Source organism: Ahaetulla prasina, chromosome 6 (assembly GCF_028640845.1).
Source record: "Ahaetulla prasina isolate Xishuangbanna chromosome 6, ASM2864084v1, whole genome shotgun sequence".
NCBI classification, from domain to species: Eukaryota; Metazoa; Chordata; class Lepidosauria; order Squamata; family Colubridae; genus Ahaetulla; species Ahaetulla prasina.
In genome coordinates this window covers 95,172,787-95,187,746 of record NC_080544.1, presented here as the reverse complement: position 1 = coordinate 95,187,746, position 14,960 = coordinate 95,172,787, and the positions used below count along the sequence as shown (strand labels likewise).

The window sequence follows — 14,960 nt, the reverse complement described above, 5'->3', positions numbered from 1 at the left end:
ATGCCACTTTGGGCATGCATGCCATAGGTTCACCATCACAGCTATAGGCCATATCAACCTACAAGGTTCAAACCCATATTACTAATAAAATCCTATACAAACAATTTAAAACAAGAGTAGGGTAAAATACAATAATTTAATACATACATATGTAAAATAGAATAAAATGACATAAAATTACATTTCTGTATTACTCCTACAATCTACCTCAATCAAGCCCGCATATGTCTATCTAACTTGGACCATTTTAGTCAGAAATTGTGCTGTATTAAATGTCATTTTCAAATTATGGCCACACGAGGTATGTTGTTGATTAAAATTTGGTTGCTTGGCCAATGACGTCTTTATGACGGTTGCAGTGTCCACAGGATCATGTGATCAGCTTCTGTGATCTTCTGACAATCAAAGTCAACGGGAAGCCAGATTCACAACAGCCATGTTACTAACTTGACAAGTGCAGCGATCCACTTAACAACTGTGCCAAGAAAGGTCATAAAATGGGGCAAAGCTCGCTTAACAACTGTCTTGCTTAGTGGCACACATTTTGGGCTCAATTGTAGTCGTAAATCGAGGACTACCTCAGGGGTGAAATCCAGCAGGTTCAACCAAGAAGCTTCTTCAGCTCTGAGAAGCGAAACATCTTCCAAAAAATCCCAGAAAGCCCAGTTGCCACTTGAAAAAGCACCTTTGGGACAACCATGACCTGGATGACTGAGAATCTCCATAGACTCTAGAAATTGTTTTTAAGTCTGCAAGTTTCCAAAGCTTATGGGGAGCAAATGTGGTATTAAAACTCCTTAAAAGTAACTGTGTGATTCTGGGAAAAGACAAAGCTGTTTTAAAGAGTTGGAGAGAAGTCCCTGCATGCTGATTTGGGAATCAGATCTGAAGCCCTTCACAAGCTAACTCAGTTCTTTCGATGTGCTAAACTAGAACAGGGTGAGGAAAGAAGAGATCGCTTCGCATATGTGAAGCCAGACCAAAAAAATATATGTTATAATTCATAGTACGGCATGTACTCCTCTTTGACTAGTCAATGGCTGGTATATTAGAAACCTAGTATTTATAATGATAAGACCAATTAAATTCACACTATCTTGCAAACAAAATGTACTTATAATAGTTTGGCATAATATACAGTTTATATTTAATGTTGCTACTTTGGGTTAAGCTTGTCTGTCACATACCTGTGGTTTCTCAATTCCAGAGAGAACATCTTGAACTTTCTTTGTTTCTGTGTCACATTCTATGCAAGAGAGAAAGAAAAACAGGGAGACAGGTGAGTTATACATTACCTTCAGCAATGAGGGCTAACCAATTTCTATATAACATTTGTATATTTGAGACAGTGCATGCTAAATGTTCTCACCACAGATAATCAGAGTTGGGCTATAAACAAATTAGCATGGGTTTAGCAGCCATGTGCTTAGAGATGAAGAACCAGAAGTTGGTGAAATACAAGTCTTATCAAATGTGAGCTACAGTAAGGGATCCTGGGAGTTGTAACTCAGCAATGTTTGGATAAATGGAATGCTTAGCAAGTAATTCAACATTGAGCAAATAGTTAAACAAGGATATTTGATATCCTCTTGGTTTTATAAAGTACTTATGGATAAATAGATACAGAATATTGACTGTGATGGCAGAGGTGTGCTAGTTGGGAATGTGAACGTATCTATATTTTTGTGAGCAGATGATGTTTTTATGCTCAGGCAACCACAAAAACTATATTTAAGTACTCAGACAACCCAACAATAGCTGTCTGCGAACCCAAATAATTTGTACTGAATTAAAAAGCAAGGAGCATGGGTCTGAACATTAATATATTAAAGATGAAAGAAGAGGGCTTTTTCCCTAGAAAATTCCAAATCATACATAATTATTATACATAAATAGGAAGCATGCTGGTGTAATGTTTATTAAACATAGGAAAATGGTTGGCAAAATTTTAAACATTTGTAAATTCTAGTAGGAGGTATTATGTGATCTGCCTTGATGTGTCTAAAACCATGTTTCTGCCCACACTATTATATGGAAGTAAGAGTTAGGTAATAAGAAAATACGTAAGTTAGAAGAGAAAAGTGGGAATGGAATACAGGTAATTCTTGATTTAGGATCATTCATTTAATTATGGTTCAAAGTTATGACGACCTTGCAAAAATTACATACAACTTGTACTTGACCATCGTACCACCTCATGGACACATGATCACAATTTGGGCACTCAACAGCCACCTTGCTTTTAAGACCAGTTTCAACATTCTACAATCATGGTTGTGATTTGTGACCTGTTTTGCTGATTTCCAGCAAAAATGCCATTGGGGAAACTGTGTTTGCTTGATTTTGCTAAATGGGAGCAAAATTGGATCTGACTCAACTTATGACTTACATGCAATGACTTACAACAGACATTCCAATCCCAAATGTGGTCATAAATCAAGGACTAGCTCTACTTGTTCATGTCCTCAAAAAAGATAGAAGATCAGGAAAAAAGAGGTGATGAAGGAATGTGGTCTGAATACAAGAATGAGCAACCACTATAAGTACTTCCAGTTGGTTTGGTCGTGGAAAGAGAATGAATGAGAACTTAGTTACAAAACGAATGTAAGAAAGTAGAGTCAATGGGTTGAGAAGAACAGGAAGACTGTGAAAGGGTTTAGGGACCCAAGATCTTTAAGAACAAAAATGAGAAGTTAAAAGAATAAAAAGCAATGTATGATGCTATGCATGGAATGGGTGAAAGCTAGGATGGTTTGCAAGCATTGAAAGCTATGACGAGGTATAAGCGAATGGTACTGATATAGCCTAGATTATGGCTGGCTGTTGTTCCTTTTTTCTACCCCACTCACACTTTAATTTCTTCAGCTTATTCTGTCTTACTCCTGCTCTACACTTTGCATAAAGGTGCAAAAGTTATACAGGTATGTCATAAATAAGATTAGATAAAAGATAGATAAATATTGTCATATGTATTTCTCTGTCTTCCCTGGATGTTGCCTTAGACAGTGAGATGTCTAAAATAGATAGATAGATAGATAGATAGATAGATAGATAGATAGATAGATAGATAGATAGGTAGGTAGGTAGGTAGGTAGGTAGATAGATAGATAGATAGATAGATAGATAGATAGATAGATAGATAGATAGATAGATAGATAGATAGATAGATAGATAGATAGATAGATAGACAGGCAGGCAGGCAGGCAGGCAGGCAGCAGGAAGGCAGGCAGGCAGGCAGGGACAGAGGACAAACAAGCAGAGACACAAGTTTGAAAAGACAGTTTATGTTGCTGTAGGCCCATGTTTTCCTCCTTACATGTCATTTGGATAGCAAGGCAGGGTATAAATTAAAATAACATAGAATAGAATAGAATTTTTATTGGCCAAGTGTGATTGGACACACAAGGAATTTGTCTTGGTGCATATGCTCTCAGTGTACATAAAAGAAAAGATATGTTCATCAAGGTACAACATTTACAACACAAATGATGGTCAATATATCAATATAAATCATAAGGATTGCCTTATAAAATAACATCTACTATTACTTTCTAACTTAAGTTGGAAAAGTCATGTGGACATTGCTTTGATTGGATTTTGCCAAGAGGTTAATTAAGATAAAGTCACTGTACTTTGTAGAACAATCATTTCAGGCTTTCAGCTAAACTCTTCTTGTTCAGTTCAGATTCTTGGAAAACGGAAACCTATTAGAGGAACATTTTTAGCCTTCTACCAAGCCCAGCATAGTGATTCAGAGGTCTAATGGGCAAATTCCTTGTCCTAGAAGCATCTTGGCTTCAGTAACTACTTGATGCGCCAAATGAATCTGATGTAGAGAAATGGTAAAACAAACCATTCCAATGAGCAGGCTGGAATGGACCCAAAGTCCTAGCTGGTTTAGCATCCTCTTTCTCACAGTTGTTTTATCCTACATTGGTCCCTTAGCAATTGATCTTCAGAACTTTCCTGTTGCAAATGTTTGGATGATAGTTATAGGTAGTCCTCGGCTTACAACAGTTTATTTAGTGATGGTTCAAAGTTACAACAGTGCTGAAAAAGTGGCCTATGGCTGTTTTTCCACACTTACGACCATTGCAGCAGCCCCATGCACACGTGATCAAAATGCAGACACTGGTATACAGACACAAACACACACACAAACAATGGATGGGAACTAATCAAGGAGAGAAGCAACCTGGAATTAAGGAGAAATTTCCTGACAGTGAGAACAATTAATTAGTGGAAAGACTTGCCTTCAGAAATTGTGGGTGCTCCATTGCTGGAGGTTTTTAAGAAAAGACTGGACAGCCACCCTATCTAAAATGAAGTAGGGTCTCCTGCCTTAGCAGGGGATTGGACTAGAACAGGGGTCTCCAACCTTGGCAACTTTAAGACTTGTAGACTTCAACTCCCAGAATTCCTCAGCCAGCAAAACTGAGAGTTGAAGTTCACAAGTCTTAAAGTCGCCAAGGTTGGGGACCCCTGGACTAGAAGACCTCCAAGGTCCCTTCCAGCTCTATTATGATTGATTGATTGATTGATCGACTCATATTTATGACAGGTTCCCGCCATCATGTGAGCATCGATCATGTGACACGCTAAGTCATCAGAGAAGCCAGATTCACTTAACAACTAAATTATCACGATTCACATAACAATTGTGTTCTTGCTTAACAACAGACATTTTGGGCTCAGTTGTGGTCATCAGTGGTGGACTACCCATATGCACGGGTAGCTTTATCTTTCCCAAACAATTGTGCACAACCACATTTGCACAACCAGTTCTTTTTTTTTATACACTCAATATAATCTGCTCTGCAGGACCAGAGGACCATCTGTGGCAAATTCTGCAGATCCGACAGGAGAGTCTGAAGGAGAAGGCAGAGCAAAGTGTCTCTTCTGGATTCCAGAAACAAAAATATTTCCATTGCTAGAAAAATTCCACTGGAATTTAACCATGAATTTGTAATTCCTTTTCAAAGCATCAGAGTTGTTGGCTATTGCCACATCATGTGGCTAAACTCTGAATGTTGGAAAACATTGCTTTTTTCTTTTTCTTTTTCTTTCTTTCTTTTTTTTTTTTGGTCCTTTGGGTTATTAATGCCACAACTAAACAAGAACCAGGCTCTGAATTTTAGAGAGGGAAAAAAAATCATCTCCTATGAATTGATAGAGAAGATTCTTTTGCAGTGTCTGAAAAAAACAGAAGAACTGTTCCTAGTGCCATAAATAAAATAGTTGATATATTTTATGTCAGCAAAATTCTAGGTTTTGGGGAGCAAAAGACTTATATATCTGCTTCTAATTTTTACTGGTGTGAAATTTACTGTACAGCTAACTAGCAAAATTGTCTTGCCCTGTTGATAGGTGAATCCAGATCAATACCTATTTTCATTCCAACAATCCAGCAGCAAGTTTATCTTGGCTGTACAGGGATATACCCGGTGGTGGGTTTCACATTATGTTACTACCAGTTCTCCACACGTGCGCACACTCACTTTGTGAATGCTCACACCCGGTTTGCCTGAGTGCCTGCCTCCTGCAAATGCGCCTGGCCTTCCGTGCATGTGCTTTGCTCACGCACGCGCCTTCTGTGCTTGCGCCCAGCCTCAAAAACATGCCTAAATAGGATGGCATAGAGCTGGGGAAAGTGGGTGAGCCCACCTGTAATTTCCAGACTCAATTACAGTTGTAACTCAAGGACTAGCTACATGGGAAGTGTTTCTAAACCTAACATAGCCTGCCCCTAATTTGAAGCTTTTTGATATAATGAATTAACAAATAGTAATAGCACTTAGATTTGTAACCGCTTTATAGACCTCTCTAAGCGGTTTATAGAGTCGGCCCCCAACAATCTGGGTCCTTATTTTACAGACCTCGGAAGGATGGAAGGATGGGTCAACCTTGAGCCTGGTGAGATTTGAACTGCCAAACTGCAGTCAGCGGGCAGTCAGCAGAACTAGCCTGCAGTACTGCACTCTAACCACTGTGCCACCACAACTCAGTGTACAGAAACCATGATGTAGGATCCAAATAAATGGATTTTTGGTTTTTTTGCAGAAACTCATTGCTTCAAGTTTTTGTACGCACTGAATTGAAACTCAGGGGTATGTATCATTCTAGCTATAATTAAGATCGAGCCAAACCATCTCATCTCGCAATATTCACTTTGCAAATTTCTGAACAGATTTTTTTTTTCAGTCTGGCTCCTTAAGACTCAACATAGAGTTTCCAGGCTTTTCCACTGATTCTGCAAATACAGGGAGAGGGATTCCTGCTTTTTCCCCATAACAACATTCTTTGTTATTACATCACCGTAGCTACCAGAAGCAGGAATTGAGTCATTCTTGACCTTTAAACCTTAACACATGGACAAGATTTTCTCTCTTTTGACTGCTTTAGAGCAGGGGTGTCAAATTCGATTTCATTGAGGCCCACATTAGGGTTGTGTTTGACCTTGGGCGTCCGGGGTGAGCATGGCCAGCTCAACATCACTTGTGTTAGGGGCACCTGTGGTGGCCTGTGGTGCCTCTGCCAGAGAAAATGGGCTCCCGAGCTCTGTGTTGGGCTGGGATGGCCTCCTGCAACTCTCTGCCAGTGAAAACAGAGCTCGGGATGGCGCATGCAGCCCTCCCGAGTTCCGTTTTCACTGGCAGAAGGTTGCAGAAGGCCATCCCAACCAAAAATTGAGTTCAGGAGCCCATTTTCTCTGGCAGAGGCACCACAGGCCGATCGTTTGCTCTTTCCAGGGTAGCCCTGCAGGCCGAATTTAAGCACCCTCCAGGCTAGATCTTGCCCCTGGGCCTTGAGTTTGACACCCCTGCTTTAGAGTATATTCGGCAATGAGATAACAATAAAATCTCCAAGATCAATTAACATTTTCTTTCAACTGTGGAAAATGCAGCAGGTTTTTTAACATAATACATCCCTACATTAACTCTTTTCTGACTAACGTTATAACTAATGTCTTCTAGTTCAAGCACACAGTGAGAATAAGACACAAAAACTGTAATTATTTTAGATCAGTTTTCTTCCCTTAATTTTCTTTAGATGTGTTGTGACAAATATATCCTAAACCGCAGTCGAAAGCAGATAAAAATTATTAATAAACATCTCTGGCTATTATAATCTTAAAACAACTTGACTAACGAGAAAACAAAACTGCAAATATATCGACTAGTAGATCAAATGTATCACTGATGTGCAATTCTTCAAAGTAGACCCATCTTTTCTTGTAATGAAACTGTGGTGGAGTTTCCTAACCCATCTTTGAAAAATTGAACTTTCTCCAACTTGATGCTGTTCTAGAATTTTCATATTGGCCATGTCGAAGTCCAACCCATGAGAAGGGAAAGTTGCAGAAAAACATCGCAATCCAATTTTCATTTAATTAGGTTTGGTTTGTGTTATTGTCCTCTTTTATAATCAACATGCCTTCAGAGAGAGGGGAATGATTTTGCCCTCTAAGGCCTGGCCTTCAGTGGGTTTTTCAAGAGTTAAGATACCAATTTTGAAAAGACAGATTTCCAAAAGCAATGAAAGAGAAGCAGAAAGTTCAGACTAATCTCCTGGCTTCCCCATTCACCTACTTCAAGAGCCACTTGACTTTTATGGGGAGAAAAAGGGAATTATTTCTGCAGTTTATTGGATGCAGACAAGGTGAACAGGAAGCCTTAGCCAAGTCATGTTTCAATAAGAAAAAAAAGAAAGCAAAGTTGATTAATAATTTCTCAAAATTAGTCTTGCAACTCCAAGCCATCTTAGAATGCAGCCAAAGCAATAAAAAGCTTTTTGCATAGCTAGACATTGTTTTAACCAAGCCTCAAAAAGTGAATTGAATTATGCAGCCAGGTAGCGGTAACTTAACTTCTAATTAAAGAAAGAGAAGCTAATAGATATTGTGGTATTGTGTAAATTTTGGTTTACGGCTGAATGCAGCTTTGAAATGGCAAACATTCCATCTGCTCAGCAGCTGCATACTCTAATCCCCTTTAATAACTTCGGCTTGTCCCCTGTAAGAATCCAGGGTTCTTCAAACTTTGTCTTTGCATTCAAGGCCAGAAATCTTTTCCTCTTTCCTCTGCCTGTTTTTAAACAGTTATTTCTGTTCAGCAAATGCTATATATGCATAACAGCGCTCTAGAGAACTGTTCAAGGCATCCTGGTGCTTAACTGTACCAAATATCTATCTTTTTACAGAGATATTGGAGCAGGACAGAGGTTAACTCTATCCAAAGGTGAAGACTTGAAACAAATGGCAAATTGCTGGTACAGGAACCACAGAACCTGTAGAACAGGGGTGTCAAACGCAAGGCTCGCGGGCTAGATCTGGCCCACAGGATGCTTAGATCTGGCCCACAGGGCCGCACTGGAAATAGCGAAGGACCTGTCCGCAGTCCTTCTGCCAGCAAAAATGGAGCTCAGGGGAGCTGCGCGTAGCTCTCCCAAGCTCTATTTTCACGGGCAGGGGGATGCAGGAGGCTGTCGCAGCCAAAAACGGATGTCAAGCTGGCCATGCCCACCCTGGGCATGCTTCCCCAGCCCCTCGAGGTCAAACACAACCCTGATGTGGCCCTCAATGAAATCGAGTTTGAGACTCCTGCTCTAGAATAAACCTTAACTGAGGTCCCTTTAATTAAACAATGTCATTTATCAGGTCCTAGGAAGCACACCTTCTCTGTTGCAATGCCTATACCTTGAATAATATCTCCTAGAAATCTGTATGGCTCCTACTCTGATAAATTCAAAAACCTGGCTACTCAACTCCTCTAGGCTGTTTTTCATTTATATATTCTTTTTCTACTTCTGGACATCATAGGGCAGTTTCTTTAATTTTGCTGAATAGGGAGCTGAAGTCGACGTCTCTTCAAGTTATCAAGGCTGAGAAACAATGGCACCGAGTGATATGAAACAACTAATAATTGTAAAATATCAAAAGCATGAAAGTACAGCATCATTAGGCCCTGCAGATTTATAATAAGAGGCATTAAAACACTATTAAAGAAAGGCGAGCCAGGACAGGCTCCCTTTTAAAACAAAACTGCTGATGCACATTATAAGGACAAAGTACCATTTTAGACAAGTGGAATTCTAGAACTGTGGTGCCATCACCAAAGCGGCCCTATCTTTTAATGAAAAGAGACGCAGTGAACATGCAATCTCTTGACTCCTGTATAGGCATACTCATGCAGCAGATTTTTTAAAAATCACAATATATAAGGAAGGCTAACCCGGGAATTAAAAGTGTGGTAAAGCAGATTTCTTTCTGGTTATTAAGTTTTTTTGTAATGTGTTTTTATTGCTTTTGCTGTGATGCGCCGAGAGTTAGGGTATGTATAAGATAGACATCCATATAGGCTTTCAAAATAAGTAAATAAAATTATCAAGTAATTTGCTTGTCAATTATTTTATTTCAAGCATTGTGACAGAGGGCCCATTGCTTGGAATTTTTGTCTCGGGCACCCAATACTAAGGTTCTCCCGATATGTAATTTCAGCTGTTTATCAAAGAGAAAAATATTAAGAGAAAGATATGCAGGAATGCGTCCTTGGCTGAGTGTCAACAGAAAATCCTATCCTAAAACTAGGATGCATCTTTGAAGTACTAAATGCAAACCATCATATTTTTATGCAAAACTAGTGATTCATTTGCATGACTGAACTTTCCCCCCAACTTATCTGCTCCAGATTCTAAATTTCAACATGTTGTTCAGTCAATAAATATCATTTTCCTCCCTTTTCATTTGGTCATCCATGACCATCTGTTTTCATTTTCCCAAGCCTCTCATTAAGGTGACTTGGCTCTTTTGCTTCCTGCTTGGAAACCAGTTGCTGATCAAGGCAAAATGCGATATTACATAATATTATACGCATGTGACAACTCCAGAAAAATGTTCTTGTATGCAGAGTGTTTTGCTGGATGTTATTGCCATAGGATTTTCTGTCACGTTTATTTGTTTTTACTCCCACTCTGCTCCCAAAGTAATTATGCAGTGCCCTACAACCATTAAACAGAGAGTTGGCAATTTGGAGGCAGATTAATTTCTTAACACTGTGCATACAAAGATAGAGAGATTTTTGCAAATCTCTCCCCAGATTTTAATGATACTTTCCTTTTGTGTGTGGATCAATACCATTTTGGCTCCATAAGAAAATGAGCTTTTGATTGCATTGCTTATAATGGATCAGAGCAATTTATAAATCACTGATGGTTTAAGTAATAATCTATAAAGGAAAAAAATCCTTCTTCTCCCAAAAAGAAAAAAAAAAAAGAACAAAGTCCTTTTTTTCAGGAGCCTCCTCCTCCTCCTTCCAGAAAACCAAACGGATTTCATAATTAATTTTAAGATATACCTTGTTTAAAGATAGTGGTTGGACCATAAGAAAGGCTGAGCGCCAAAGAATTGAGGCCTTTGAACTCTGGTGCTGGAGAAGACTCCTGCGAGTCCCTTGGACTGTAAGGTGAACAAACAAGTCAGTTCTAGAGGAGATCAATCCTGACTGCTCTTTAGAAGGCCAGATCCTGAAGATGAAACTGAAATACTTTGGCCACCGAATGAGAAAGAAGGACTCACTAGAGAAGAGCCTAATGCTGGGAAAGATTGAGGGCAAAAGAAGAAGGGGACGACAGAGAACGAGGTGGCTGGATGGAGTCACTGAAGCAATATGCATGAGTTTAAATGGACTCCAGAGGATGGTAGAGGACAGGAAGGCCTGGAGGAATGTTGTCCATGGGGTCGCGATGGGTCGGACATGACTTCGCAACTAACAACAACAAAGATAGTGGTAAGGATATGAAGGAAACCTATAAGGTAGAAATGGTGTAAGTATTAAAGCATTCCACATGAATTAATTTAGTTACTCTCACAACAGCCCAGGTTCTAGGTCAGAATTACTATCTCTACATTGCAGTTAGAAACAAATTTCTAAGTGAACAGTAGTTTGTGCAGGTAATTAAATTCCTGGCAAACAAGCAACTGAATTCCATACTTTGATTGCTGAACCATTACATTATACTAAATCAAAGCATAACTGGGGAAATATTTATAACTAAGTTAAACAAGTGGAAGAAAGAATATTCAATTTGGACATTCTTTTTTCTGCATTAAAATGCACATAATCTTGCCTTAACCTTCATTCAGAAACCATACCCTCCAGGTTGAAGAGCTGACTGGGAAGAATGAATAACAGAATAACATTTGGAAAAGACCTTGGAGATCTTCTAGTCTAACTCGTTGCTCAAGCAGGAAACCGTATAGCATTCTGGACAAATGACTGTCCCATTTTTTTTCTTAAAAATCTCCAGTGTTGGAGCATCCACAATTTCTGGAGGCAGGTTATACCACTGATTAATTGTTCTCCCTGACAGAAAATTTATCCCTAGCTCTTCGTTGATCCTCTCCTTGATTAGTTTTCATCCATTACTTCTTGTCCTGCCTTCATGTGCTTTGGAAAAATAGGTTGACCCCCTTTTCTTGGTGGCAGCCCCTTAGATATTGGGCACTGCTATTATATCACCCCTAGTTCTTCTTTTCATCAAGGATCAACTTTTCTCATTTATGTGCCATTTGAGAAATAACATTTTCAAGTGTACTTATAAACCGTTCCAAGTATTAGGCCTAAAAGCAAGGTCTGAATGCGACATCATTTTGTAAGTGTAGACAGACTTGCCTGAGAACTAAGATTAGTTTCTGCTCCCTGTTAAGTATATATGCTTTGGGCCAAACTCAGATTTGATTTCCTTTCATCTGTTGTGTGACACAGTTGTTCCCTTGAACGGACATGAATAATGTAACTGAAATCTGAAGTTCTTGAGCTCACATACTTGGGCTCTGCTGTTCTTTGAAGGACATTATTATGGCCCCTCAATAACATGAAAGGAAGAAGCAGCTATCAATCTTGTTCCAATCTACCTTAGGTCAGTTGAAAATATGGAAGATTCTACACTGTCTCAACGAACTACACATCCTGTATTTTAAGAATCATTATTACAGAAGAAAGTGAGCCACAGAGTCATTCTTTATAAATGTGGTACAGATGGCCATGGCTAATGGAAATCTTATGGTGAACTTGGTTTGAACTCTGTTCAATTTAGTATGTTCTTCTTTTTTATAAAATGGGGCAATGTGAACTATGAAAGTAGCTAACTCATGAAAAGTTACGGTGTGGTTTATTATCAGGGTTAGCAATAGAACTTGAGCATTTGAACAGCTGCCTAACGTTGGATCGGAGGGCAGAAGAGATGGCAGAAGTGATAGTAAAAGTGATTCTTAATACAGGTAGGCCTCGACTTACAACCACAGTTGAGCTCAAAATTTCTGTTGCTAAGAGAGACACTTCTTAAGTGAGTTTTGCTGAATCATTGCAGCTGTTAAGTCAGTAATCTGGCTTCCCCATTGACTTTGCTTGTCAGAAGGTCACAAAGAAGGATCACATGACCCGGGACACTGCAACCATTATAAATATGAGCCGGTTGCGAAGCATCTAAATTTTGACCACGTGATCATGAAGATGCTGCAAGAGTGTGAAAAACGGTTATAAGACACTTTTTTTCAATTGCATTATAACATTGAATGATCACTAAAAGAACAATTGTAAGTCAATGATTACCTGTGTTGCACATACAGTCTGCAAGTAATCTGATTTCAGAAAACAGCCACAAATTGGCATTCATCCTATCCTATCAATTTAGAGATAAGACATGTGTAATACCAAACTCTAATCTGTACCAACACAGACAAGCTATGATTTGGAGGGGACATTTGCATCAGAATCTGAATTTGGGCCTTATAAATAAACTTAGAAATCTTGCTCCGTCTTCAGATGCTCACATTACAGTAAGAATTATCAGGGGGAAACAAGAAAGAGGGAAATTATACAACCATGGTTTATTTATTTAACTGAAGCATATGCTTTGGTCAACCCTATGGTCAAATCATTGTTTTGATAAAGTAAACATGCTTGGAGTCACATAGTTTTATACTGAAGAATAGCTAGATTTTGCTAGGTGCAAAAGACCATATGCGAAGTCCAATTAAGTTGATATATTGCTAAAAGCTTATGCACAGGAATCTTCTCAACTAAAAGCTATGCTAGCACTTGGTTACAGTTAGATAAGAGTCAACAGCATTCAAAGGGAAGTTGGACATAGCTTGCTTGTCACTATATAAGGTTTCTAGGCTGATTCCTCTTTTCACTCTGTCCCCGGATTCTGCCATACCTTCTCCTATACATTTACATTAAAAGAATGACCACAAATATCTTTTTTTTTCATTTTTCATCATTCTTTTTCTTAGCATTGCTTTGGATCTATGCATTCTGCAATTTGTGTGATTCCTTCCATGAATCCAGTGCTCCGCTCACCAAGCGCCATTTGATCCTATCTCTAGCATCTCTCCCAGTCCTTACATGGAATAATATTAATTCACCAGAGTCTTTATGTATTGCAATTATTACTAAGTAATAAGCTGCCAGCCCAACTCTGGATGCATCATCTTCTTCTGAAAACTACAGATGGCAGGACACTGTAAAGCAGTGGTAGTTAATCTGGTCCCTACCGCCCACTAGTGGGCGTTCCAGCTTTCATGGTGGGCGGTAGGGGTTTTGTCCGATACTGAAGCACTTTCCTTTTTTAAAATTTAATTGACTTTTAAAAAAATTTTCATAGCATTATTTAAAAACATTTTCATTAGGTTTTCATAAAATTCCCCGTGACAATTTAAATTTCTGAAAATATACTATTTGTATTGCCCGCGCATAAGTTTAGTTCATGTTATGTAAGTGAAACTAAACTGCGCTATAGTGCGACCGCAAACAAAACAGCCTCATCCCAGAATAGCTCACGCATCTCCCCTCACACCACCCAGCTGTAACAGACAAGCAGAGCTGGTAGCCAGTGCCCCCCCCAAACCCAATCCACGATGCATGAGAGACATGCGCAGACGACGATACACTTTATAAATCACCATTACTGTGGAACCAGTGGGCATTTAGAAAATTTTACTACTAACAGAGATACAAAAGTGGGCGGTAGGTATAAAAAGTTGACTACCCCTGCTGTAAAGGATGACAGCGGGATGACCATGGCAGATCTGAAGGAGGCAGTACAAGACAGAGGGGCATGAAGAGTGTTGATCCAGAGATAGGCCAAGGATCAGACACTATTGAATGGCAGATGATGATTTAGAATTCTTAGTTAATTCTCTACCATTTGGAGTACAAGGAATAATATGTTCTTTCTATGCCATACCTGTGAGAGTATCAGGTGCAAACAATCAGAATTCTGCATATAATACAGGAAACTTTCCAGACTAACAGCCTTCCCTTGGGAACAAATGGATAAGACCAGTGGGTTTCAATTTTTTTTACTACCGGTTCTGTGGGTGTGGCTTTGTGGGCGTGGCATGGCTTTGTGGGCATGGCTTTGTGGGCATGGCAGGGGAAGGTTACTGCAAAATCCCCATTTTCTCCCAATCAGCTGAGACTTGGGACGCAGAGAATAGATGGGGGCGGAGCCAGTCAGGTTCTCCGAACTACTCAAAATTTCCGCTACCGGTTCTCCAAAACTGATCAGAACCTGCTGAAACCCACCTCTGGATAAGACCCCAAGGAGCTGTGGGGAGGGGTTGTTCCTAGTCCGTTTGTGGTTGTGCAGTGACTCCAGGCTAATTCTGTGCTTGAGCCCTCTGTCAAGTTGTGTGCTGGATTCCAACAGGGCAGGATCCTTCACACCTTGCTTGTTTGTGGCATTTTTTTTTAATCAAGGTGGGGACACGGTTGGGTGAGGGTGATGACGTTGTTCTCTCAAAGATATATCTTTCAATCCTTTTTTATATTAATTTTTGGTCTTTTAATGCCTTACATCGGGGTGGCGTCAGGGCAGCTGACTTACATTAGGGTAGAGCAGAGTGTTTACTGGCCCGATGCTCAAGTCAGAGTTCGCGGCAGATAATTACACATTGT

General features: G+C 39.5%; 1 protein-coding gene across 1 annotated transcript in view; it reads right to left on the bottom strand.

Annotated features, from left to right (window-relative positions):
* Positions 1-14,960, bottom strand: part of FNDC3B (fibronectin type III domain containing 3B) — a 360,647-nt gene that overhangs the window by 107,594 nt on the left and 238,093 nt on the right. Inside the window, exon 7 of the mRNA XM_058187252.1 lies at positions 1,188-1,246. Within this exon, the coding sequence (XP_058043235.1) occupies positions 1,188-1,246 (59 nt within the window). The remainder of the gene's footprint in view (positions 1-1,187; positions 1,247-14,960) is intronic.